Here is a 25,592-nt window from a genome sequence, read left to right as displayed (position 1 = left end):
CGGATCTCAAAATGTACACCTCACTAATTACGTACTTGTGACTGTGCTTGTGTTAGGTTACCACACAGCGCCGTTGCTTTATTATTCATAGGATATGCACCATTTTTCATTTCCACATCCTACTGCTTTGTAGATTAAACCACGCCGGAAATTTATGGAACGTGCATTGCTGCGGAAAGCTTTTCGGAAGCCTGCTTTGCTCTTCTAACTTTTCCTTTTAATTACCCGTTTACCCTTCTCCCCCTCACTTTTTATATCGCACATATATCAAGCATGATGAAGAACAGAGCAAAGTGTATGCTTGGCGAGAAATATGTTTGGAACACAATTAATACGAGTGAAGATCGGTGGTTTCAGAGAATCATATTTATTATCATCATTTTTTAATATTAATGTACGTTCAACAGTGGCGGACTAATCTTCTCTCATGGGGGTGACTTTTAGCTGTCACTTGGTTCATTGAAGGTTTATTGTTTGTTGGTGACATCAGCTCTGGGTGTTATTATCACTTAATTTTAGAAGCCAGGTGATGTTATTTACTCTCATATTAATCGACGATTTATGCTTAGCATAAGATGTACCGAGGGGGTCGATTGTCTCTGTAGCCACCCCCTTTAAACCTCTCATGATGTCAAATACTGGAATTTTATTCGTCGTTCTCTGCCTTCATAGGTTCTTCACTCCAACCTCCAGACTTTCCAATATTACACCTTATGATACATGTCACTGTAAGATCCATTTAATTTAATATTATCTATCATCTTATATCTTCTTCTCCTTCGGATCCTTTCAAAGGTCATGATCCTTCATGGCCACTATCCCAGCCAATTTCTTTTTCTTTTCCTGATCACTTGCATCATTATTCTAATTTCACCATTCTTCGCCATACTCACGTTTCTAATGCTTCTATTCGGCTTTCCTTGATTCTCCAGGTTTCTGCGCCTGGACGAAATAATTGAAGAAATTGACAGCTTCAGATATCCGTGATGTATCATAAGCAGTGACATGAGCTGTAGTGAAGAAGTCCAAGTAAGAATAGCAATTAAGAAGGAATGATCTAATAGAAAAAGAAATGTATTCTGTGGACCTTCGAACAAAAAATAGTGGAATATGGAAGATCAGTCAAATGGCAAAAATTGACCAAAAACTATTTGTCAGATTACTGTGCATGTAAATATGAGCAGTGATTGGAATGTAATATTTAAGAAGGAGCAAAAAATAATATTTATACAGAAAGGGCTCTCTCTCTCTCTCTCTCTCTCTCTCATCGAAGACTGACTGTGACTATTTTCTAAAAGTTATTGAGAACAAGATTTCTACAATTAGGACTAGACAAGAATCCGTCATCTCAGTAACCGCCCACAATCATGTTGATAGATAGACCCCAACACATATATTTCTGCCTTGCGATGCGCGACACAACTCAAGAAGCAGTGTTGCTAAGGGAGCAGATAGAAAAATCGCTGCAGTGCGCCGATGCACAGCTGTTGCGTGCAACAAGAAAATTAGAGAATTCAGGTCTATCTAACGTTGAGTTTCAAACATCATGCATTATACCAGGACTAGGATTAATATGTACTAACAAGTGGCTTTGTATGTAGCTACATACATATGGACTAAAAATTCGCAAAATATGGACTAACACATACGTAAAATTACCAAAAAATGCTGCAAAGAAGACTTCTTCATAGTGATTCCTTATTTGAGTGATTTCAAACAAAATAAACACTTTATTATTTTCCCTTGCATTAATGCACTGGTAGCGTTCTAACTGTTCACTCTCAAACCCGTCTACACTGGTACGGAACTGCAACGACATATAATACACGACCGACACTACCTCTGCTTTGAGAACTAATAACATGCGAAAGTGTTAAACCGCGACAATTGGACCACAACACTCCTCCTCAAGCAGTATTATTGCCTCTATGTGATCGGCGACAGTCGGTTGCCTTTGTTGTACAGTTTCCACAAGAATAACAAGTACATATACTGCCACTAGATGATAAACTGCGCGTTTTTTTCTTCTTTTTCTATGAACTTGTGCAACAAGTAGGCGGATAGCCCGTTGCCAAGACACACGACACACCGGCTCGGTCCCCTCGACAGACAAAGACCGGGCGTCGCTGCCTACCAAATATCTTTCTGTTAATAATATATATATATATGCCACGACTACGCTCAGTTCCTGCGGGGCATGGGACCCCGCATCCCAAAGTTCGGGTAAGGGTCTGTTTCAAGATAATAATATAATCAAAAGTTAAATTTACACTTACATAACCAAGACTTCAAATTATATTAGCCCTTTCTCATGCTTGAACTCCACCGCAATCGCACCCGCATCCCACTGACCAGTGAGGATACGCATACGATTCGCGATTGAAATCAGCATAATCAATTCTGGCGTCCTTTGGATTGATAAGGCCTCCGCCTCACTGACCAGTAACGGCGGGACACCTCTCCAACCAAAAGGAAGTCAGTTAATTTATACTTATTAGGCAAACTTACTTCAAAGAAATACCAAATAACGATTATAAATGTATTTACTAATCCATATATATGTTAGGATAAAAGAAAGTATACAATCTTCAGATCGAGAAAAATTTACAATGCCAAAATTTAATTTCTGTTCAAATAACTTCCGAAAAACATAGACTGAAACTTGCTTTCTCATAACATACAATCCAGAGAGCTCTCTCTTATATAGATATATATATATATCGTCCATATCCCAGCTTAACTTGGTTTCAATAAACAGGTGACAAATTAACAGTAATGATCGACAATTTCCATTAACCAAAACCAAAAGAAAATTACATAAACTTCTTATCCGTAAATATCTATTTGTGCTTCTGTCATATTTTCACTTCAGTATTATGTTCTTTAGAACTCTCGAGGTATACTACCCTCTTCGGGGCCAACCTCCAATAACATTCATAACTAAAGATAAGGGGAGCCTGTCTCTACCCAATTACCAAAGCCATCTCTCGGCCACAAACTACAAATGTTCGCTTGGAATTCCATAACATAACAGGGGACACTGTCTACCCTCTTTGACTACTTACATTGCAAAAGCAAAACAATAGACTTTTACATAAAACGAATTTCTATAAAAACATTTACTCGACCGGTCACCTATTATAACTGTTTCAAAATTATATCTAACATAAAACCAAAATAAGAAAACCCATTAAACGTTCCGGATACTCAGACTTTAGAAACGGACGTAAAACTATATAAGTTATTAGATTTAAGAGACATCCTCTGACCAGAGGTATGCTCTCGGATTTAAGTATCAAAGAAACAAATTTATTTAAATGAACCTCCTGACCAGGAGAATTCAAAATGATTTAAGAATTAAAACAAATAACTCGACGAGAAGGAAGTATAATTTGAATTTATACCGGAGTCACACTGACCAGTGCCGACTTCGATAGAATTTATGAAACAAAATTTTAAATTATTAAGATTAATTATGTATAAATCAAATTATTTACAAGCCTGCCAAAATCCCCTTTAAGGATCATGCTGACCAGCACAAATCCAGAAAGGTGGCTTACGGAAAACTCAGGACATTGTAGAAGGGAGAGCTGACCAGCCACTCCCCTCACAACGCCTGTGTTCTCCCAGCCCTGGACCTCGACAAGCGATTTAATCACCTAACGATTCCGGAATCTACTGCTATACTCAATTAATCTGCCAGCGAGAACGCTGATATTTATACTTGCGAGATTGCGCAATCCTATTTCTCAACAAAAGATTTCGACAAACTGAAAAGTTATTTTTAGCATCTAACAATTACCCTTTCCAAAAGACATATCCAGAAACACAATGCAAGCTAAACTTATTTACAAACCCACGCAGCGCCGAACGAAAAGAACTCATTGTTGTTAAGGAAGAAAAACAACGCAAGCTTCTACTTGCTTTGCGTTCTTTCTCGTTGGGCCGAAACTGCGTTACAATGTTAACAAAGATAAAAGATAAAAATGTACATTCAAAAGATTAAAACTCCAAATGAATTTATACGAGGGCTATTAAATATTAAAAAGATTTGCCAAAAATTTTTCAATCGTTACACTTGTCACCCATCAAAGCATGGCAATTTTAACACAGAAAACAATATTCATCGCATTAAGCAGCAAAAATGACAGCCTCCTCTATGCAATTTCTGCAAGAACACGTCCCGGAGCCAAGAGTTGAAATGCTCATGGAGCCACATAATTTATTTATTTTGAACAATTTGTGAATTTCCCGAGCTTGGCTATGCAAGGTTTTTTATTTCAACTTTGACAGAACTCCAGGCATTTTGGAATTTAACGTTCATTAACAAACACACACTTTCAAATACACACACGCAATACACGCACACAATGTCAAACCGGTCAAATACTTAGTATAAAATAAAAATATGTTGCTTCCAATCAAACAAAACCGTCACTTTAACTGCCTTTCTCCTTCCGTGACAGAAATACGATAATAAACTTTTTCGAGCAAGGCCTCATCTCCAGGAAGCTATCAACTCGCGGCAAGACACGACACCTAGCGACCTGTTGATTGAGATGAGTCAAGGCAAAATGGATAATAACCTTTTCCTGCTCCCACAAAAATAGGAAATTATTAGGCTGGAGAATTCAATGAACTAAACTATCTCTAATTATGTATGCACTGGTAATGATCAGGCTGGAAAGTTCATACGAACTAACCGATCTGACGCAGACTCCCGTGACAGAAATAGTGCTTCATTATTACAGTTGGCAACACTAGTTACTAGCTAGCCAATGAAAATGCACTGCATAAAAGAAGCAACCACTTCGTCATGCTATATTGCCACATTACCGTCCCTGCCGAATGGTGTGAATCACGAGCTGGAGCGCTATTCAATTGTTTTCAATTATGTTTGCGCGAGTATGTCCAGGAATGGAATGACAATATGGCAACAATGGCGAAGGTTGGCAAACAACGTAGAACACGTGATGCTAAGAGAGAGGAGACGAAACGAAAATTGGTATGTGCGCAACGGCAAAGATATGTGTGTTGCACTCTAATTATAATTTAAATGATGATGTGTTGTGGACTAATTGTAGAAATAGTTGACGTGATGTTGTGTGGCTATTGCTGTGCTCAGTGATAAGGAACAACAAGTTTTCATTTTATTTTTATTAGTAGTAATAAGATCAATAATTAGAGGATAACATTAAAAAACCTTTAATACAACGTCCTAGTCGAGAATTTTTGTTTTAAAATTTACTGAATATATTTATTCGAGCGCTATCTATATATGTACGTATATACTTTGGAAAAGAGCTCACCAACTCCTTCTTGTACAAGCGTTTGCGTGAATAACAAAACGAGAAGCCTTCATTCACTGCTTTAACTTCTTTCTAACTAATGAGTTACACATAGTTCCATGTAATGTCATTGGTTGTACTTACGACGTTTGAAAGCACGAAATGCCTCTTGCTTCGTGAACAAGTTTATATTGGGAAGTATTAAAATGTGCATAATGTTTGGGGGGGAGGGGTTAAAATCTTTCGTGAAAGGGATGAAAATTTGTCTTTGTTGCCATGGATACTTGGGTCTAGTGGCACTGCCACCCCTGTTAATTCGCACCCTGCTAAACATAACAAGTTTTGCGAATAAGAAATGGCAGAACCCAAGATAAACTAAATTTCACAGGCGTAGCACATCTTCTTTCCCCGTTTCCGCCTCCTACGTTTTCCCGTCATGCCTTACTTTGCGAGAAAACATTTGGTATTTTCAGACTAAACGCGCGTGCCCTTCATAAAACCGGATGTTGAGCCATAAATCATACAGCTCCCGGGGAAAAGATAACAGGATGTGCAAAAGGTTCTTTGAAGTGTGCTTCCGAAGCATAACAAAAGCATTATTCAAAAGTACCAGAAACATAATTTTTCAGGATTATCTTTTTATAAACCGACGCGCTGGAAGAACACTTCAAACCTAACAGCTAACAACAATATGGATTGCGAAGGCTTTCTTCAGCCAAACAAAAGTGCACATGTGGCATTAGAGAACTGAACATTTAAGCACGTAACGTTGCTAGTCCAATACACGTTTTCAATGTCAACTGCGACAACAAAATTGTACATATAGGAGAAAAAGTTTGGCTAAATTTGTTTTAAGTCCATTATGCTCAGAGAGGCTATTCAGGGCTGCATCTACAGTTTATGGATGGGCGTCTCAATCCGAATTTGAATCCTGGATTCGGTGTTCGAACCTCGGATCCTGGATCCGATACTCTAATCCAGAATCCGAACACCCTGATTCGATATCGAATCCTGAATCCCACACCCAAATTCCAAATTCTGAAAATGATATCTAAATTTACAATCCTGAGTCCGATATCCAAATTTAGAATAATGAATCCCATGGACTAATCTCGAATCGTGGATCCGATACCTGAATCCTGAATATTGGATCGAATCTTCGAGGATTCACATCTACCCATGCAGGATTCTAACCACTACGCAAATTTCCTTAATCGGGAACAGAATCTGAAACCTCTTGATTAGAATGAGATACAATTATCCACTACACTATCGGGAAATGTGCATTTTGTCCCCCTTCCCTTCATTTCATTCAACTACTGCTATTCTATTTGGCGTAGTACTATTAGCGTATTAACGTGCTAAATGTTGTCCTGTGTAAAGTATAGTTGTTGTTTTTTCATTAATTTATTTGATACAAGATTTAAAAGATTTGAGAAACACTATAAAAGAAATAAATATAAAAGGCATAAATATACATGTAACTCTGCATGATTATCACTTGTGAAACCACATTGAGGGAGGTAAAATTCCTACTGTAAATAACATTGTGCATTAGAGTTAGACTAGCGCACTTTCGACGTGGTCTTTGGCCACGTCTCGTGCGTTCGCCGACGTGGTTCGCTTATTTAAAAAGTTTTGAACGTTCCGTTATGTGTGTACGGGCTCTAATATGGTACTAATATTCAAAATATTATTGTTTATTTTCTTAATAATAAACTGGGCAAGTAAAAACTGTTTAGATGTTTTATGTAAACTAATTAAATAGCGACACCAAATTGGAAAAGCCTCAAATTCCTACCTCTCCTCTGTAATAAATTCTGATACAGTACATACAGTAGTTTTCTGGGTAAAAATGAACTTTCTTTAAATTCCCTAGCAACGTCCGTTTCCATGGTCAACAAGCACGGCAAACTCTAAAGAATTGTTTGTTATTATACCTCTAAACATTTAATTAAAATAACCACGATGTAGATACTTTTTTTTATTGAGTATACCAATATCTGATTGTATCTGGACTGATTCTCCTTATGTAGATGTCACTCTTGTTTGAAGCACCTTTTCTAACCAGGAGTTGATTCATCTGTGTGGTAGTGATCTGTGAGAAACATTGTAGCTGGAGAATGGGGAATGAAGCAAACAATGTGAGTAAAAAATGCGCCGGGGAAACGGGTTCCTAAGGACATGAAAAAATGGCATTTTCAGCCTTAAAAATGGCTAATTGAGTGAATTGGACATGGATGTGCATCTAAGGTCACGCCTATGTAATACAATGAGCACAATAAAAATTGTTAAAACTCTCAAAAATGTTTAACGCAGGTGACAAGGTAAAGCAACTGAACATTTTTGACATTCCATTGATGCTTATGGTCTCTCGTCAGGATAATGTGTAACTCTACATTGAATAGCATGCGATTATAAAGAGGGCCATCCCGACAGGGTAGCGGTAACGCCGTTGCCATTTAATTAACGGGTCCCGAGTTCAATCTCCGGTGGTGGCACATTGCACAGGGGTGTGGATTCCACTTCAAACCGTAGATCAAATCGCGATTACTTTATCCGTGCATAAAGCGCACTTAAGCAAAGTTTTAAACATTTGATCATAAAGAAATTTACCTGTAGGTCCTCCTCAGAGCAAATATATTTTCGAAAGTAAACTCAAATAAAATAGCCACAAGGAATATGTACTTCTGTACCTTTCTCTTATGAACTAAAAAGCAAATTGAGATATGCTTGCTGCGGATCCTTCTTGGGATAATGTCAAATATATGGAAATTGATAAAAGAGAGAACGATAGGGTTTAAAAGAAAAACCATATATATATATATATATATATATATATATATATATATATATATATATATATATATATATACACACACACATACATACTACGGTAAAGTCACAAAATGTTGCACGTGTGTAGGTGTGCATCTTGCTTCCAATCAACATACCATTTTCCCTTGTTAGGTTCCAAATTTTCTTTCCCCCTCGCCTCGCTACAAACAGCAGTGTCTCCCTAGCAACAGGAGAGCACATCCTCCTTATGCCGAGCGGCGCTTTCGTAAATAACAATCCCTGGGGAACACAGTAAATTTTCCCCTCATTACATGAAATTTGACGTGAGCGGAAGGGACCTCTTCAGCAACTTCTGACATCGCAGGCAATTTTCTTTTCATTATCCACAACGAAAATTGCTCCACTTCAACGTAGATACTCGATTTCGCTTCGAAGCTCGAAATGAGAGCGGCTTGTAGTCTGCTGGAGAGACGACTCAAGGATATATATAGACTTATTGTAATTCTCATTTCATTTGGAATCAAATCCATCCGGTATCAATTTTGTTTTCTTAGAAGCGCTAAGGAGAGTCAGTGGTAACAATGTGTTACTGTGTTGAACAACTCTAATCTGAACTTTAAGGTTTTTTTGGAGCACCTTGAATTATATTTTGCTGTTAGAAGAGTTTTTAGATTCCTGGATTATCTTTAATTGTAAGTTGATGAATACCATATTTTTTTTTGTTTGAGATAATTTGGTGGGGTTTCAAGTCTAAATGCAACGATCTTCCAAACCAGAACAGGCATTTCCATTCCAGGCAACATTTCACATTTCTAGAAGATGTAACAAGGTTGTAGTTGTATTTATCCATACATTTTTATTCCAGTTGGACACATGGTTATGAAGAAAAGGTCAAAAGGGAATGGGAACCCAGCTCCCTCGTCCCCATTCAGAATCTGATTTATTGAAGTAGAGGAACAGGAATCATTTATTGAACACCTTAATGATCAACATTGAATTTGAGAATGATGCTGGCACGTATAATGTCGATGAGGATGAAGCTAATAATTATTCAACATATAGGTACTTCAAATTGTAAAGTAAAAAAAAAAGTAAAGTGTTCCCCTGTGCTTAGCACCACGCCATGAAGGCATATAGGGGGTGTGGGGGTAACTTCAAATTGTTATGCAGATATTCATTCATGTGTTCAATTAAGTGTGAAAATGTTTCTATGTATGTATGTATGTGTGTGCTTGTGTGTGTGTATGTATATATATATATATATATATATATATATATATATATATATATATATATATAAGAATCTACACACATACACACAGAGTTACTTAGCTAACAATCTGCAACACAGTTATTCTTTCAACAACATGTACCTTGAAACTCATTCAGTTTTTGATCACTTGTATTCTGTAACTCGGGTATTTTTTGCAGATGAAATTTGAAAATCAGTTAATTTGCTTAAGCACCTGTAATTTGTAGCTTAATGATTTTTAGCACCTGTAATCTGCAACTGATATACTTTTTGGAGCACTTGCAATCTGTGACTTGTTAATTTTTTAACTGTAACATGAAACTCACTTTATTAGCAAGTGAAATATATAACTCAGTTATTTTTAAAACTGTACTGTGAAATTGAGTTACTTTTTAAAGAATCTCTAATCTACAAATCACTTATTTATAAGCAGTTGTATCTTTTAACTTTGTAATTTTTAAACACATGTAATCTGCAACTTAGTCACTTTCTGAGCATCAATAATCTGTAACTCTGTTACATTTTTAGCACCTCTAAATGCAAGCGTTAACCTGTAACAAAATTAATAGTTACTTTACTGTAACTTATATTTCAATATAATTTTAAATATTACTTGCATAACTCAAAAAAGGAAATTTACAAGTTTGTTCAATAACTTCTCTGAACTAATTGTAGCATCCACTTTTTTAAAGAAGCAAAGACAATTAGCTAAATTGATAATTACAGCTTTGTTTTCTGCAGTTTACACACCCTATCTTGAACAACATATATATCACAATTGATTAGACTTATTAAGGAGATTTCATACTCGCACACAGATTTAAAAAAATGCGGGCAAATTTCTCTCTCAAAGAACACAGAAAAAGCAATTACTTTTTGCACTCCATGGTTTAACTGATTCGGACCCCTTACCGTTGGACTACGGTCGTTAAATTTTGTGTGCACATTAGTGTATTAGACTGTATTAAAAGAAAATAAATTCTGTGAAATAATACATCCCTAGGAGTACTAAGGCCTGCTAAGTGGCTTTTGGAGCTCCCTCCGAGAATTGAATCTAGGTCCACTTGCACCAAAGGTGATAACTAACCATTTGACTAAGTGGGAGCTCCTTGACTACATTTGTTTAATGAAAATGTCTTAGCACAAGATCAAAAAAGAAACAAAGAAATGGATCTTGTATATATTTATAAGTATATGTTAAACAAGGCTTGCACTTGTACAGTGGGATCCACTTGTATTGCTCGGCAAATTGTCCATGACTATTTTCATTATTTTTTCTCTTACATCCTATGTGCTTTTAAGGATGGATTTTTATGTATGCTGGTGCAGAAGTAGTCAACAGCTTGTTTTGAGTTTTCTTTAATTCTTGAAGCTCTTATTGTGTCAGGTGATGGACAATTTGCACGGTAATACTCATGGATACCACTGTACAGCTCAGCTAGAGCTCCGTGCAGTGCGAAATTCCATTTACACACTGCATCTCAAGACCATAGCAGGTGGAGAACCGCTTGCGGGTAAGGTATCCTCCTGTTCCTCTTGCCATAAATGTAATGCCACATTGCACTGTTATTCACGAATCACATGACGAGAGGTTCATCATTTCACGAACGCGACCGACGAAGCCTCGCTATGTACCTTCTTTCCGCCCCTCTTAGAACGCTGCAGTACCGCCGCTCGCTTTGCCTCCCACACGTGCATACGAGAGCGTTCGTTCACAAATACAGCGGGTAGACCAGGCCTAAACACTATTACATTTTGTTTCACACAAATAGTTGAAACCAAGCATGAAGTGGGGGCTCTACGAAAACAAGGGTCTCTGTATATGATAAACATATTCTCCTTGGATTTCACGATCAATATTGTATTTGTAAAGGACTAAAGCAATCAACTTTCCAATTTTAGCTTTAATTCCGTTTCCACATATTCAATCTTCTGTCGCTACGCTATCCACATGCTTACATTGACCCACAATGCTTATCGTGTCCTCTCTCGGTCACGATTTTGAACAATTGTAATCTTTTCCGTTGCTGTTATTTGCATTATCTTCCGCAGATGATACATCACACTCCCATTTTGTTTTCAGAGCCGTCATCAGTTACCATTCTCTCGTCCATCTCGATGTCCATTTTCTGCCACAAGTTCCTCGCGGGTCTTGCAGTCGTAACTGCCCTCGATCGATGGCCTGGCTAATCGTACAGCTGTTGGAAGCTATTACCATACATCACTCGACCGGACCCACCATTTACTCTGGGCACAGCAGGGACCCTCTGATATCCGCAGGGAACTTCGCTGTTTTGTATTTTTCATTTGGAGCTGGCCAGAAAATTGATTTTCCCTAGGACCATTTGAAACGGTAGCTGAACAGTGTGTAGGAATCTCTTAAATTCCTACAAAACAATTGTTAACGTCTGATTAATTATTTGTAATGAGACAACTAAAACTGTTAACTTTTAATAGTTATCCTAAAACCTGTACTGAAATTATATCCTGTAAAAATTTCGTCAGAAATAACGAGTTTGAGTTTTGAGTCCACTTTATGCAGAAATGTACTAATCGTGATTGGACCTACAGTTCAAAGTGGAATACGAACCACTATGTGCCTCCACCCGGTATCAAACCCGGGACCCCTTCATTACCAGGCGACGAAGTTACCACAACTCCATCAGGGAAGCCCCGTCAGAAGTGAAAAATGGGGAAAAATATTAATAGTGACTTTTCTTCTCGGGAAAATTTTCGATTGATGGTGGGTAATACTTGGCTTTGTTTTATCTTCGTACTCGACTAAGGTGGCCATTTAGAAAAATTCCCTATCAAATTTGTTTGAAATCATGGAGCCTATCTAACAAGATATCGTGTACTTGTTTGTGTGTGTGTGTCAGCGCTTTGACAGACTGGTCGTTTCCAGGAACTGCGTTAGAATACACATCTTTACACTAAAGAAACAATTATACTCTGCGAAACTTCCTTGGATCCCTGAAAAATTCATCCAAAATGCAGCAGAGAATTGTGAAATAAAGCTCTAGCGTAACTTTCAGTTAAATCTGGAAAGTTCCCCAAATAGTAGAAAATTTTCATAAACAGTGTAAAGAGTGTGTGAATTAGTTCCCATCAAGCGTCCCAAGCGGCAGCACAAATGCAAAAGTGTGTGAGATCTGTTAGAAGTGTGTAAGCTCAGCTCATTAAGAAATTACAGTGTATGTACTGGGACCCAACGATGGCCAGAAAACTATACAGATCACAAAATAAGAGGGTGTTCGGAATAAAGGAACCTGTCAGGTTCTCTGATTTTAAAATCTCTCAACCTTTGTGTGTGTGTAAGGAATATGTTTGTTCATTTGGTTGCAAATGTGTCTCTTTCAGAACGAAAGACTCTGGACTAGAATGAGAAGTGACACATCAGAACAGAAGTCGGAGCAAACAGGAAGCAAACAGTTTTAGGAAAATCCCGCAACCGGGATCCCTAATGAGAGGAAACTAATTCACTCTCGTCCCTGAAAGCAAAGTCTCCTTAAACTGAAGGAATTACGACGTTAATCCCAACGCACCTTCCTTGGCAGAAAGCTCACGAAACTTGGTGGAAGTGAATTAAATAGAACAGTAGAACAAGGAGAAAAAGAGAGAGAGAAAGGAAAAAAAGAGAAATAAATTGGCTTGGTAAGGAAGTTCATTTCCGAGTTTTACGACAATGAGCCATCCCAACGGCGGATAACGAAGACAAAATGGCTGCCTAACCAACATAAGCTAATGGGTCCTCTGCTCGAGAGATGTGCGGAAGAGAGAGAGAGAGAGAGAGAGAGAGAGAGAGAGAGAGAGAGAGAGAGAGAGAGGATCTATTTTCCGATAAAGGATTTCTCCGGTTGAGAGTCTCCGGGCAGAATGTACCGAGCACCGCAATGGTATTTCCTGCCCTCTCACAATGGATGCCCTCGTCGTGACGACAATGAGCGTAACTTCGGGAACGATGCGTCCGTTTCCGACGATCCTGAAGAGACAGACAGAAGGGTCGACAGGCGAGTGCGTTTCCCCAGCTTTCGATTTAGTGCCGAGAGAGGAAAGTGGCTTTCAGGTTCTCCATTACTTTGCATATAGCAATTTCTGTTCCCCAACATCTGTAGTGAACTTTTACCATGAAACATTGAACCTCACAGAGTTCATAATTCACTTATGACCTACGTTATGATGGAAGAATATGGTTAACTTTCATCAAAATACGCCCACTGCTTCCAAAGAGAGTGAAATCTTTATATTTGGTTCGCTTTTTCTATTATCAGTTTTACTTATCTCGTATTTGTGGTTATTTCTCAAACAGTGCTAAGTATTCCACGCTAAAATAATTGTATTTGTATATCTTCCTTTACGTCCCCTATCTTCCTCTTTAGGGTAATCGTGACGAATGATTAGATTAAATTTATGAAATGAACAAGCTACTGAGATAAGGAGAACAAGAGAGAAAGAGGAGAGAGGAACAGAGATAGAGAAAGAAAGAGAAAAAGGAAGAGAGAGAGGAGAGAGAAAGAGAGACAAAAAGGAAAGAAATAAAGATAAATAAGGAAGACAGAGAGAAAGAAATATAGAAAGAACGAAAGACAAAGAAGGTAGATAGAGAGAAAACTAAATAGGAAGAGAGAGAAGGAAGCAAATGAGGCAGAAAACAGGAGACAAAACAGAAACAGAAATGATCAAGAAGAAAGGAAGTATTGACGAACACAGAGAGATACTAAAAATGAGAAAATAAAATCGGAAGCTAGAAAGAAGTTACAAAACACTTACAAATAAAAGGGAGTAGGAAAGAACAACTAGACAATATTCCAGCGGATGTCACTCTTCTATGACATTTCCTGTAAGTGCCATGATGACTCCAACCAGGGACTGTCAGTGATGAGATTGCAATTCCACTTAACGTGCTCGGCCGCCGAGGTGGCGGTTAAAATAATTAAGTCGCCGGTATTTGTAATCTTCAAAATACAATAGTTCCCCGTTTTCGTTCTTTACGTGACCTTGGGTGCAACATGCTGGGATCACGATTCTTGCCTGCTCACACGCCTCCTCTTACACACATGCGTCACTTCTGCGGGTCACCCATTCCACCGCCTATGCCTCTGTGCATTTAATCACGTATTCCTTTCTGGTCGAACTTCATTGTCACCAAGGTTGTAAATACGTGTGACTAAAACTCACATATTCCTCTTAGAAAAGGTCTGAAACGACATTTCTGGCCAAGGACCAGAAGAGGCATTTAAGAGCAAATCCTCAGCCTGCTCATCACCGTAAATCCTCTTCGTCGCGATTAAACTATAAAAGCAGATTTTATAGAACAAAACTACACATCAAATATAGAAATAAAGAACATTGCAGTCAACTCTGTCTACCCAATCCTATATTTACATTATGTAGTTGCTTATTTGGCGTAGAAGAGTAAGGATTTTAAACATGCTTTACTTTGAAAATTATTTTAATTTCTTTCCTTTACGAGTTATGGCCAATAATAACATTATCTTTAAATGGCACCCATTTCCCAAGATGGAAGCCCAAAGTCACCAAACTAAAAGTATCTCAGACGCTCATCTCTACAAAAATAGACAGATTAATGCTAATAACAATAACATAAAAAGGTTCCGACCTTGCTATTCATAGGTTTAGATTCAACTTAACTAAAGCGCTATTTTGGACTACGTTACAAGTGATCAATGCTGATGCGGAGGGGGATACGGGGGAATTCGTATCCTCCAGTTGGAAGAAAATTATGCCCAGCATTCTCTCATGTGTCCCATTGTCTACATGTTAAAACATAGGAGCATTCCTCAGCTAGACCCAAGGCTCTAAAAAAACATCCACGATACTTCGACCACTGCAACTGACGAATTCGTGTAAACGCCGCAAGTGAGAGAATGCCGAGTTTTTACCTGTGAACTTTATAAACTTTCTCAAATGCGTAACGGATGGGTTAAATATGAAATAAAAGAACGATTACGACTCTTATAAGCAAAGATATGCTAATAGTTATACACATGGAAATTCATGCCCACGCAAACTGAAAGAAGATGCTAAAATTGAATCGATTTCGATGTGAAGATTTCCAATGATTCTGCTCCATAGAACAGATCACCTTCCTTTCGTTGTGCGAGATTATCCCGACACCTTTCACGTCTTCGCCGACCTGCACCCCATCGGAAACACCGGGTAGCTTTCAGTTTTGAAAGCGATAAGGGCTTTACAGCGAAGGGGATTTCAGGGAACGGTTTGATTGATTGATTGATTTAGTTTATTTTACTTCGCGTTTTGTGCCTCTTGGCTAATTTGCGAAGATGGGGATGAGTGATGAAATGATGAAATTGATGAATGGACATTCACAAACAACCAAGCCCGACCGGGATTCGAACCCGGGACCCTTGGCGTCGCAGCGCGATGTGCTAACCACTTGGCCACAGAGTCGGGCTTCAGGGAACGGGTCTAGTGGAATGACTTTCAGTACTTCCACCACGAGACGATCTCAGTGTTGCATCTGAGTGGAAAGAATAGGTTGAGAAAGGGATTACGTGTGAAGTTGCTTCCTGAAGACTGATTCTGCAGTCTAGGTAGCCGAGTGAGAATATGTGTCTCTTTGTGAGTGTCACTACCTAAGTTTCATCTAATAATTATTCATCTTCATCGTCGCGTTAGGCACAAGTAGCAGAAATAAGATGCGAAATAAGAAAAGCACGAAATACTAGGGCTGAGCCGATACCGATGCCGATGTGGCCGATACCAGTGGTATCGATATCGGAAAGTATCGGTTGGATTTTTTATCTTCCGATACCGACCGATACTTTGCGGCATTTTGGTCTTTCACGAGCATCGTAAAAATGCCTCGCGACATTTTCGTAAAGTCAAAAAAATTAAGTAAAATTCAAAGTTTCTTTTGATTTTGCACCAGTTTTGTGTGAAACAACTGAATTTGGTAATACCATGATAAGTAATTTAATAATCTGATGTAATTCTTGATTACTTTACCGCAAAATATTTTGAAAATTGATGAATATAATTAGAGTGGAATGTTTACACACAAATATTAACCAATGTTTTGAACAACTTTCAATTATGTTATTTTTCAGGTATCGGTATCGGTATCGGTGGGAATCGGTTCTAGTATCGGCTTCGGTATCGGTTCAAATTGTATCGATTCAGCTCTCCAAAATACAAATAAAGAAAGATGTTGTGGTCTTAGAAGTGGAGTCGGAATGTTTTCGAAAGATCCCCAGAGGACCACATGAGTTGAACCAGCGAGTCTGCCAACAGCTTAGAGCGTGAGCAGGAGGCTTAGCGACATGTGCTGGGTTGAGATGACATCATCGGCTCATCTGTTGATTGATGGCTTCACGAGCTACGACTCGCCCACAAGCTGCAAATGCATTTTTGTTATGTAGCGGCACTAATCGCGACGATGAGGGCGAGTGATGATATGATACAATTGATAAAGGAACACTCACAAAGAGCATCAATGCCTACGCCGGGATTTGAAGCCGGGAACTTCGGTGTGGAGTAAGAGTAATAAACTAAGTGGTGAGAAGTGAGACTCACTGAAGTGTGAAGACATTTCTCAGGTATGGAATACTGTAGTTTCTAAGACATATATTTTTTTTCACGTTGAAAAGAAACTGATACAATGAGTAGCGTGAAATAATTTATTGCCGCAAGATACGAGGGTACGACAATGGGAACTTCCTTTTTCAACAGTCAAATAGGATGTGTAACATATCAATCAATGTATTGTGATACATACAGGATTTGAGAGCTTTCAATATTCCTGTGGAACTGCTGGAATTTAGTATTTCCTTAGCATTCTATCCTTTTCAGTATGTTTTTCGACAGAACAACAATAATAAATGACAGAGCCTCCCTATGGCGTAGAGCTAGCGTCGTCGCCTTGTAATCAAGGGGTCCCGGGTTCGATACCCGGTGGAGGCACAAGTGGTTCGGGTCCCACTTTAAACTGTAGGTCCAGTCCCGATTAGCATTACTGTGCATAAAGTGGACTTAAAACACCAAATCAAAGATATTCAAATAATAAATGACAGTGGCAACAGTCTGTCTGTGTCTCGTGGTTGCATACATTTAGGATAAAATGCCGTTTTTCGGAGTTCTTAGTGCCGAAACGAAGGCTCAACGAAGAGTTATATTATATATATTTATACACACACACACACACACACACACACACACACACACACACACCATCACACACACACACACACACACACACCGTACATATATATGTGTGTGTGTGAGTATGTGTGCATATAAGACAAACACTCCTCACAAGCTGCTCTAAATTAAACTTGTGATTTGCCTCGAAGCCTCAATGACGAATCTTATCCCCATTTGCCTCTCGAAATGATGCCACCGGCATGCATAAGCCGGGAGGATAATGAAACCAATTTCGTCTGACGTTCACCCTTCTCTCCGCGCAACGTATCGAAGGCTCGCGGTCGGCTGAATATTGACACTGCTTCTGAGGAGCGAGCCGTAATTAAAGACCGCGTCAGCCCAACCTGTTTCAAGGTTGGTTTGGCAAGGGTTGGGGTTTTCTGGATGATGGGAAAGACGGTGAATCTATTCGCGTGGGGGTTATTATTATGTATATGCCGTCCGCCATCATTAATGATGGAGGTTGCGGTGATAAGATATCTCCGCTCATCTATTCTTCATTAAGGCCAATATTCTTCTCGCTGGTGGATGAGAGGAACGCTAATGCATAATCTAATGAAGAAATGCCAAGGGTAATGTTCAGCGGCGTAATCAAGCGGTGCTGTCGAGATTGTCCTCATTCCTAAAACTTTTCTAACAAACTTTCGAAAACTCTTATATTCTTAAACCCGAAGGATTATTGTGGCAACAACATAAATCTTTCACATATTCCTATCCTAGTTAATATCTATCCACAAGGATCAAAATTACTGAACAAAATATAGAAAAAAATGTCTCAGTACTGATTAATTACTGGCATTTTAATTACTAGCTAGAAATAAATTAGCATTTTAAAAGAAAAACTGGGTTTTAATTTTAAAATATATTATCTGGCATGCACATCCCCATAGCCAGCCTTTTTTTTTTTTTTTTTTTTTTTTTTTTTTTTTTTTTTTTGAAGACAAATCTTGATAGGTTTGGTCTCTATCTTGTTTCAATTGTTACATTCACTTTTCGAATCTCGAGATGGGATCGAGACTTGTTTCGACTCGTTATCATTTCTATCTTCGACGAGTTATCTTATGTTCTTATGATAGAACAAACAGTTTGAAAATAAGCGTTTCGAAGATTATGGAAGAATTGTGGCTTATCTGTACCAGCAAAAAAAAAAACACATCAAAGTGTACAGAATTTTATCCTATAAATGTGGGAGGAGATGTACTGTCTATTTTCTTTGGCGACAACGCTAGGGGTCCCGGGTTCGAATTCTCTCCTGGGTGTTCATTGTGAATGTCCCCTAAGCAACTTCATCATATCATTATTCATGCTCACTTTTGCGATTAGCCAAGAGTGGCAGAGAAAACAAAGTAAAATAAACCAAATCAATCAATCCAAAAGTGCCAAGTAAAAGTAGGGTAGTTTTGTAACATTCTGTATATCTGATAAAATTATTACCTGCTATACTCTATAAATGATCAAGGTAAGGTAAAGTTCCCCGTGCATATACACTATCTGGCCATTCGTCACCGGACACCCCACCAAAGGCATGTGGAAGCATCATGGTGTGGTCATGCTTCTCCTGGTATGGTCTTGGTCCCCTTGTGTTAGTGCGTGGAAACATGAATGCAGATGCATACCTAACGATCCTGGACAATTCTGCGCTACCGACATTGTGGGCACAATTCGGTAGTGGTCCTTATCTGTTTCAGCACGACAATGCCCCATGTCATACGGCAGGTGTGATCAACACGTGGTTCGAGGATATGGGTGTGCAAAAACTTGATTGGCCCGCCCAAAGTCCTGATCTCAACCTGAATGAGCATCTTTGGGACGAGTTGGAGCGCCGGTTGAGAGCCAGGCCACACCCCCCAAAAAACACTAAAGAGTTGTTCGCCGCTTTGCAAGAGGAATGGAGCAGGATTCCCGTCGAAACCTATCGCAATTTGGTGGACAGTCTTCCTCAGAGGGTTGTGGCTGTACTTGCTGCGAAAGGTGGCCCCACACGATACTGACGGACGCCTGAAACCGGATTAAAGTACTCGTTCCAGGTGTCCGGTGACGAATGGCCAGATAGTGTAGCACCGTGCCATGAAAGCACGTTTAGGGAATGCGGGTGTAGGGCTAAACAAATTCTCGATCTTGCCCATTTTGTAGGTGATGTGGCCAGCATGACGCTCCGGCCACCTTTACCCCACAGGGTATCCCCCCAGGTACCCATTGATTTGAGGCTGGATGAGCCCCAGAGCTGCTTTATGCAGAGACAAGGAAGGGAAATTCCGACCCTAGATCACCCACCCCGGGAATCGAAGGTCGGAATTTTTCCGTTCCTGTTCCCGCATGCTGCTATTTATTATTTGTTTAATTAAGTTTGGAGCGGGTTATTATTCTAGTTCTGGATACAGACGCCCCGTTACAATTGCAACGCCCTGTACCATCCAACTAGCCTGTCGGTTGGCAAATCGCTTTAAGGCCAGCGAGCAAAATTTGCAAGCCAGCACGCTCTAGATTCTTTTTATTCCGTTTCATTACCAGTTTACGGTTATTTTCCTTCACCCGGAGTTACGAAAAACAAACAATTTGCACGAACGCGGACGGGAGTTAAAAAAAATTCGAATGCAAATGTACGCAGGGAGAATGCGAGGAGAGATGGAAACTTCTGTCAGTCGGGGGACGTCGTTCTCATTGTAATGAAGCGCGTCCGATTTGCATACTCAGTGCAAGGACGCTGGTATGCTGGCCATTCTGTTCTCATTAAGGCAGATGCCCCTCCGTCTCTGTTCCCTCCGTAACGACGGAATGCGTGGAATCTATTTAAAGAACGACAATACAATGAGGTTTTTCAGATCAAGAGATCCCGGTTCTTGGAACACATCTCCACAGAGAGATGGTCCGTGTTCAGATGTTATCCCGGTTTACTTGGCGACTGGTGCCAGGATCAGACTGTTATTCCCAACAAACGGTTCCTCGAAATGTAGCAAAAGAATAATAATGCGGACACAGCGACGTGCCAAATGAATTTTGTACAGTCACCGGCAATAAAAATTGGAAACCTAGATCCTGAAACACTCGCTTCCCTGCAAGGCGTTATGCCTAAAACTACGGGCGATGGTAGCAGTTGCCATTAAAAATTTGCTGCTTAAATTCACTTATCGCCGTAGAGTTAGGCAACTCACATAACGCCTTGTGGGAAGCGAGCATTTCAGGATCTAGGTTTCCAATTTTTATTGCCGGTGATTGTACACTGTAAACATTTGACTAGAGAAATGATGGCCATCCAATTACCTTTAAAAACGATCGTGACCGTTTCTAAAGTAGTAACGGTCATGTAATTTAAATAATTCAGGTTTAAGAAATATATTTATGGCATAATCAAGTGTAATTTATAATTATTATTTATCTATGCGCATGAAAAAGTATTCAAATTCAATTAAAAAATCGTTGTGTACCGTTTTTATAAATTAACACGCAGGCTGTTTAATTGTTAACGGTGTATTGTAAATTTTACGGTAACTTCTGACAGTGTATGTACACTGTAAAAAGTTGACCTTAGCAATGACGTACCGAAAAAATAAACGGATGTCACTTTAATTCGTAGGTCCAGTCCCGATTAGCCTTTCTGTGCATAAAGCAAACAATTTCAAACGAACTCAAATGTAAATTTTAAAGATTTCCTTAGTGTTACACGTTACCATAAAATTTACAATTTTCTACCGTTAAAAATTTAACAGTGTACCTAATTTATGAAAATACGACGCAAAGGTTTTCTATTTAATTTCAAATCTTTTTCCATGCTTAATGATAGATCTTGATTAGGAATTGCAGTTGTGTGCACAATAAATATATTTTAGGTCCTGAATTTTTAAAATTACATTAATTATGTTAACGATGTAATGACCGTTGACAATTGTAAAACGGTCCTGCTAATTTTTTACGGTTGTTGGATGGCAGTGAAGAATGACGGTCTCTGACCGTCATTTCTCCAATGAACTTTGTACAGTGCTGTTGCCACAGTGCTGTCCTGTAGGCTTGTGTGTGTGTGTGTGTGTGTGTGTGTATGCGTGTGTAACATATATGAGTGTGTGTATTTTAAATAATCCAAGCGATTACCGACGACATGTTTACTTCTCATTCTCTAGAAACAGCACGATCTGTCTACGTGAACGTGGATATGCTAACGAGAAGAAACGGCTGTTTCCCTTTTTTTGTAAATTAAGAGGCAGACTGTTAAACTTTAACGTTTTACAGCAGCTTTTAGCAGCATGCATTTTGTTTACTTAATATTTCTGTTAATCGATTCACAATTAAAACATGGTAAGTAAAGAAATAAAATGTAAACGAACTGTGTCGTCCTTATTTAGACTGCAAAAATAAAAATGGAGAAACGACGGTTTAGGACCATCAATTTCCGCTACCATTCAACTACCGTACAATATGAAGATGGCCGGTTTTAGAGTATAGAAGACTATTAAAATGCCTGTACTCTGCACGTACAAATACGCATACGCGCACACATATACATATACTCCAAGGTAACCAAACCCATGTCTACTTCTCATTCTAGCCTGTGACGACATGAATACGCCTGCATTTCCGAAAAAAAAAACGGTTGCGTTCTGCTTTTTTTTCAAATTAACAGACAGACTGTTACATTTTAACAGTATAATATTGTGCTTATTGAGGTAACTTTTAACATTGTACACATTTTATCATTTCCCAGTAGCTGAGAACTGAAAGAGATTATGATTTTCAAAAATATAATTAAGATTATTTTCAATCGGATAAAAGACACATTGCGTTCAAAACAACATTGCATTCCGGTTAGTTTCCATTATCTATGTGACTTTAACGTAAACGTAAACTACAGAAAAATTACATGTAGATAATACGATAGTACGCGTAGACTTATATCTACTGCCAAGAACCCCTTAATTCAGCAAAACACTCCGTTGAAGTTGAAGACGGTGATTTGGTGCCTCGGCCCAAAACTCTTATTCAAGTAAAATAAGTTTCCATAAGATAGACTTACTATAAATGTGGCAAAATATATGTTAGATTAGAAATTCGGTGCTGGTAACCTTTCAAGAGAGATTGGGGAAGATAGGTCGAAGCATCACGACCTACATCCGTTGGAAAATACAGATTAACTCACAAGTCCAACAAGGTAGGACCTGGCAGTGCTTAGTGGTCTCCTGAAACTTGGCGTTTTGCCACTAGCACCACTGATTGAACCCATTTTTCAATAGTAGAAATGGAGGCAAAACGTCAAGCCGCACGCTATGTCGAACACCGAGCCGCAAATTCACACTAATGCTCGCTGCCTTCACAATGCATCAAGACCAATACACGGGTGTTTGTCGGTTAAATGAGCCTTCTTAAAAAAATTGCTCATTCAGCAAAATTTTCATTTGCTTATTATCTAACGTGTATTCAGTGGTTTACAGAATCATACGAAACATCAGAAAAAGCTGTTTTCATCAACTGGTGAATGATGATAAGGGTTCGAACCTAGTACCTCTGTCTTTGTAGCGCGTTAAGATAACCACACGGTGGTCTTCACTACTTGGTATCAATGTAACGTGATACTAAATCTGAAAAATATAACTCAAACCTTTAACTTTTTTGTTGGACAAATCAGCACCCAAATTTAATAATTGAAATATTATACTTCATTTTCCTTAACTTCGGTCTTCAATGAGATTTCTAAAATTTTGTCATTATTTGCAAAAACCATAAGAAGCATCTTATTCAACAACACTCAAATAACCTTGGCTGCCAGACGAAGTCATATTGATTAAAAAGCCAAGTACACTAAATGGCAAGCTTGCTCAGTGAGCGAAAATCCATTAACTTTGAAACAATACGGAAATCCTTGTTCCAAACATTTAAAATGACATATGGGTCGAATTTGGGGGGGGGGGGGGGTAGGTATCCCTCCCTCCTCCTTACATTAAGAGGAGTAGAGTTCCATTTTGCCTCCAATATTCACTGGCAGTTAAGAATTGTTTATTGTAAATGGGTGGAGAGACTATAAAACATAAAAAAATATTTGTAATGTTCCTTTCTCCAAATCATATATTGGTTTAGTGGAAAATTTCAGTGAGGTTACTAATGGAAAATATTGATTAGAATGGAATATCGCAGAAGGTAGGCGATACCAACCAAAGGAATATGTAAATAAGGTGGATATTTTTTCCAGAAAATTTATTATTAAAGCACTTTCTTGTTGGCCCTCTGCAAAAAAACCATGAGTATAGTGCGTTTCTGTGTATCAGAGTACATGAAACGAAATTAGAAAAATAAACAAACGTACAAAAGAAAGTATCTTACGCCGAACGAATGAATTGTTGTGATAACGAGTCAAATTTGGCAAGCTAAAGTAAACACAACGACCGCAAACAGAACTGTTACGTCACAGCGACGTTAACATCATGCTTTTGCCTGTACTAGCGTTCTGTTTACTTACCCTACGACCGCATTACAAAAATAAACCATGCAAATGGTCGATGGGATGCCTTCAGGATAGGTACTAGTAACAATGATGATAAAAAGTGGGGTCGATGCTGACATGCTCACTACATAATTGTCTTGTGGTCATTCAATATTCCAAATTGTTCATCAACAATATTGCAGTGAATAGAAAGTAAACATACAGTTATTGTTATTTAATTATAAAATGGAGTTTTGTTTCGTTCCGCGAACACGACAGAAAAAAAACATCTACGGTATTGAACGCTGCGAGTGGTGTGAGCTAGTAAGCAGCTATAAGCTACTGTAGTCCAAGAGGTAGAAAAATGTTCACGTTCCCGCCAAAATGATATACGCAGTAGCGACCATGTGAACAAAGTAGCCAATCTGCTTCTTTTACCCATTGCTGTGATTATCTGATTGATTTGGTTTATTTTACTTTGCTTTTCTGTCACTTTTGGGTAATCGCGAAGATGTGAATGAGTGGTGATATGGTAAAATTGATAAAGGGCACTCCAAAGAACACTCGAGTCGGGAATTGAACCCGGGACCCTTGGCCTCGTAACGCGCTGTGCTCACCACTCCGCCACGGAGGACGGCTGTGGTTATCTGGTTACTTCTTCCTCTACCACAATTAGTGAAATGGAGTGACACACAAACATAACAGAACTTTGAACGTTATGGTACTTATTGTCAAAGCAAAGAAAGAAGGAACTTCTTGTGTATGATCTGTACGTACCCTTCCTCTTCATTATCACTGTCTCCACCATCCGTAGTGCTGAGGAGTTGACGATACTTGGACCTTCTTCTCCTTCTCTTGTGGTGCTCCTTGCGGTTGTCGGGGCTGCTGGTACTCTCCGCCGGGGCATCGCGGTCGACATTGAAATTAACAAGGTCCAGCTTCAAGGTTTGATGGACACAGGGCTTGGAAGAGGTGAGGTCGCACAGGCAAGGGTCGCGGTTGTCCACCGTGAGAGGAACCTCGGGGCAGAGGACGCAATTCTCCAATCCTCCGGGGCAGGACTGGTCCCACCAATCTATGAACCCCGGAGCGGCCATGGCGCACGTGGTTTCCGGCCAAGAGAGGAGCGACTCGCGCCGCCGGCTCGCTCGAACGCTGCTCTCGCACTGGATCACATCTTCGGCTGCTGCGATCTCCGTGGCTCCTCCCTCTGGAGATGAAGATCTGCCCATCGTTCGCGTGGGATGCTGCGTGTGGACCGAAAGAGTTTACTCACGGCGTTTCGTTTAGAGAGAACTTTCTCTTAATATTTCTCAGCTCGTTGGTCGCATAATGGTGGCGATCTGGCTAAAGCTTTTGTGCTCGTGAACCTCCTCTCACCAGTTGCAGTGTGATGCAACATTGGCGTTGCGTTTCGTTTTAAGTGGGCAGTTGGTTTAAATTGAACCTTTACTTCTCGCAATTTGATCATTTCTTAGTGACGGGACTAGGAGGTTTATGGACCCCACGACAAGGGTTTTGATAACAATTAAACTAGTCACTTTTAGGGATTTTAAAACAATCATTTATTTACGAAACCCGGTATTTTCGGGAACAAGTCATGCTATAAATGTGAAACCAGTCTTATTTTGAGCATAAAGATACATAATGTCTCGTCAAAATA

At 39.2% G+C, this 25,592-nt stretch overlaps 1 protein-coding gene across 1 annotated transcript in view; it reads right to left on the bottom strand.

Annotated features, from left to right (window-relative positions):
* Positions 1–25,087, bottom strand: part of LOC145985971 (uncharacterized) — a 166,588-nt gene extending 141,501 nt beyond the window's left edge. The window contains exon 1 of the mRNA XM_083120120.1: positions 24,707–25,087. Coding sequence (XP_082976246.1) covers positions 24,707–25,026 — 320 coding nt within the window. The 5' untranslated portion in view covers positions 25,027–25,087. The remainder of the gene's footprint in view (positions 1–24,706) is intronic.
* Between the last annotated feature and the right edge of the window lie 505 nt (positions 25,088–25,592).

Source organism: Lepisma saccharinum, chromosome 3, assembly GCF_977018435.1.
Source record: "Lepisma saccharinum chromosome 3, izLepSacc3.1, whole genome shotgun sequence".
NCBI classification, from domain to species: Eukaryota; Metazoa; Arthropoda; class Insecta; order Zygentoma; family Lepismatidae; genus Lepisma; species Lepisma saccharinum.
This window is presented reverse-complemented; position numbering and strand designations above follow the sequence as displayed.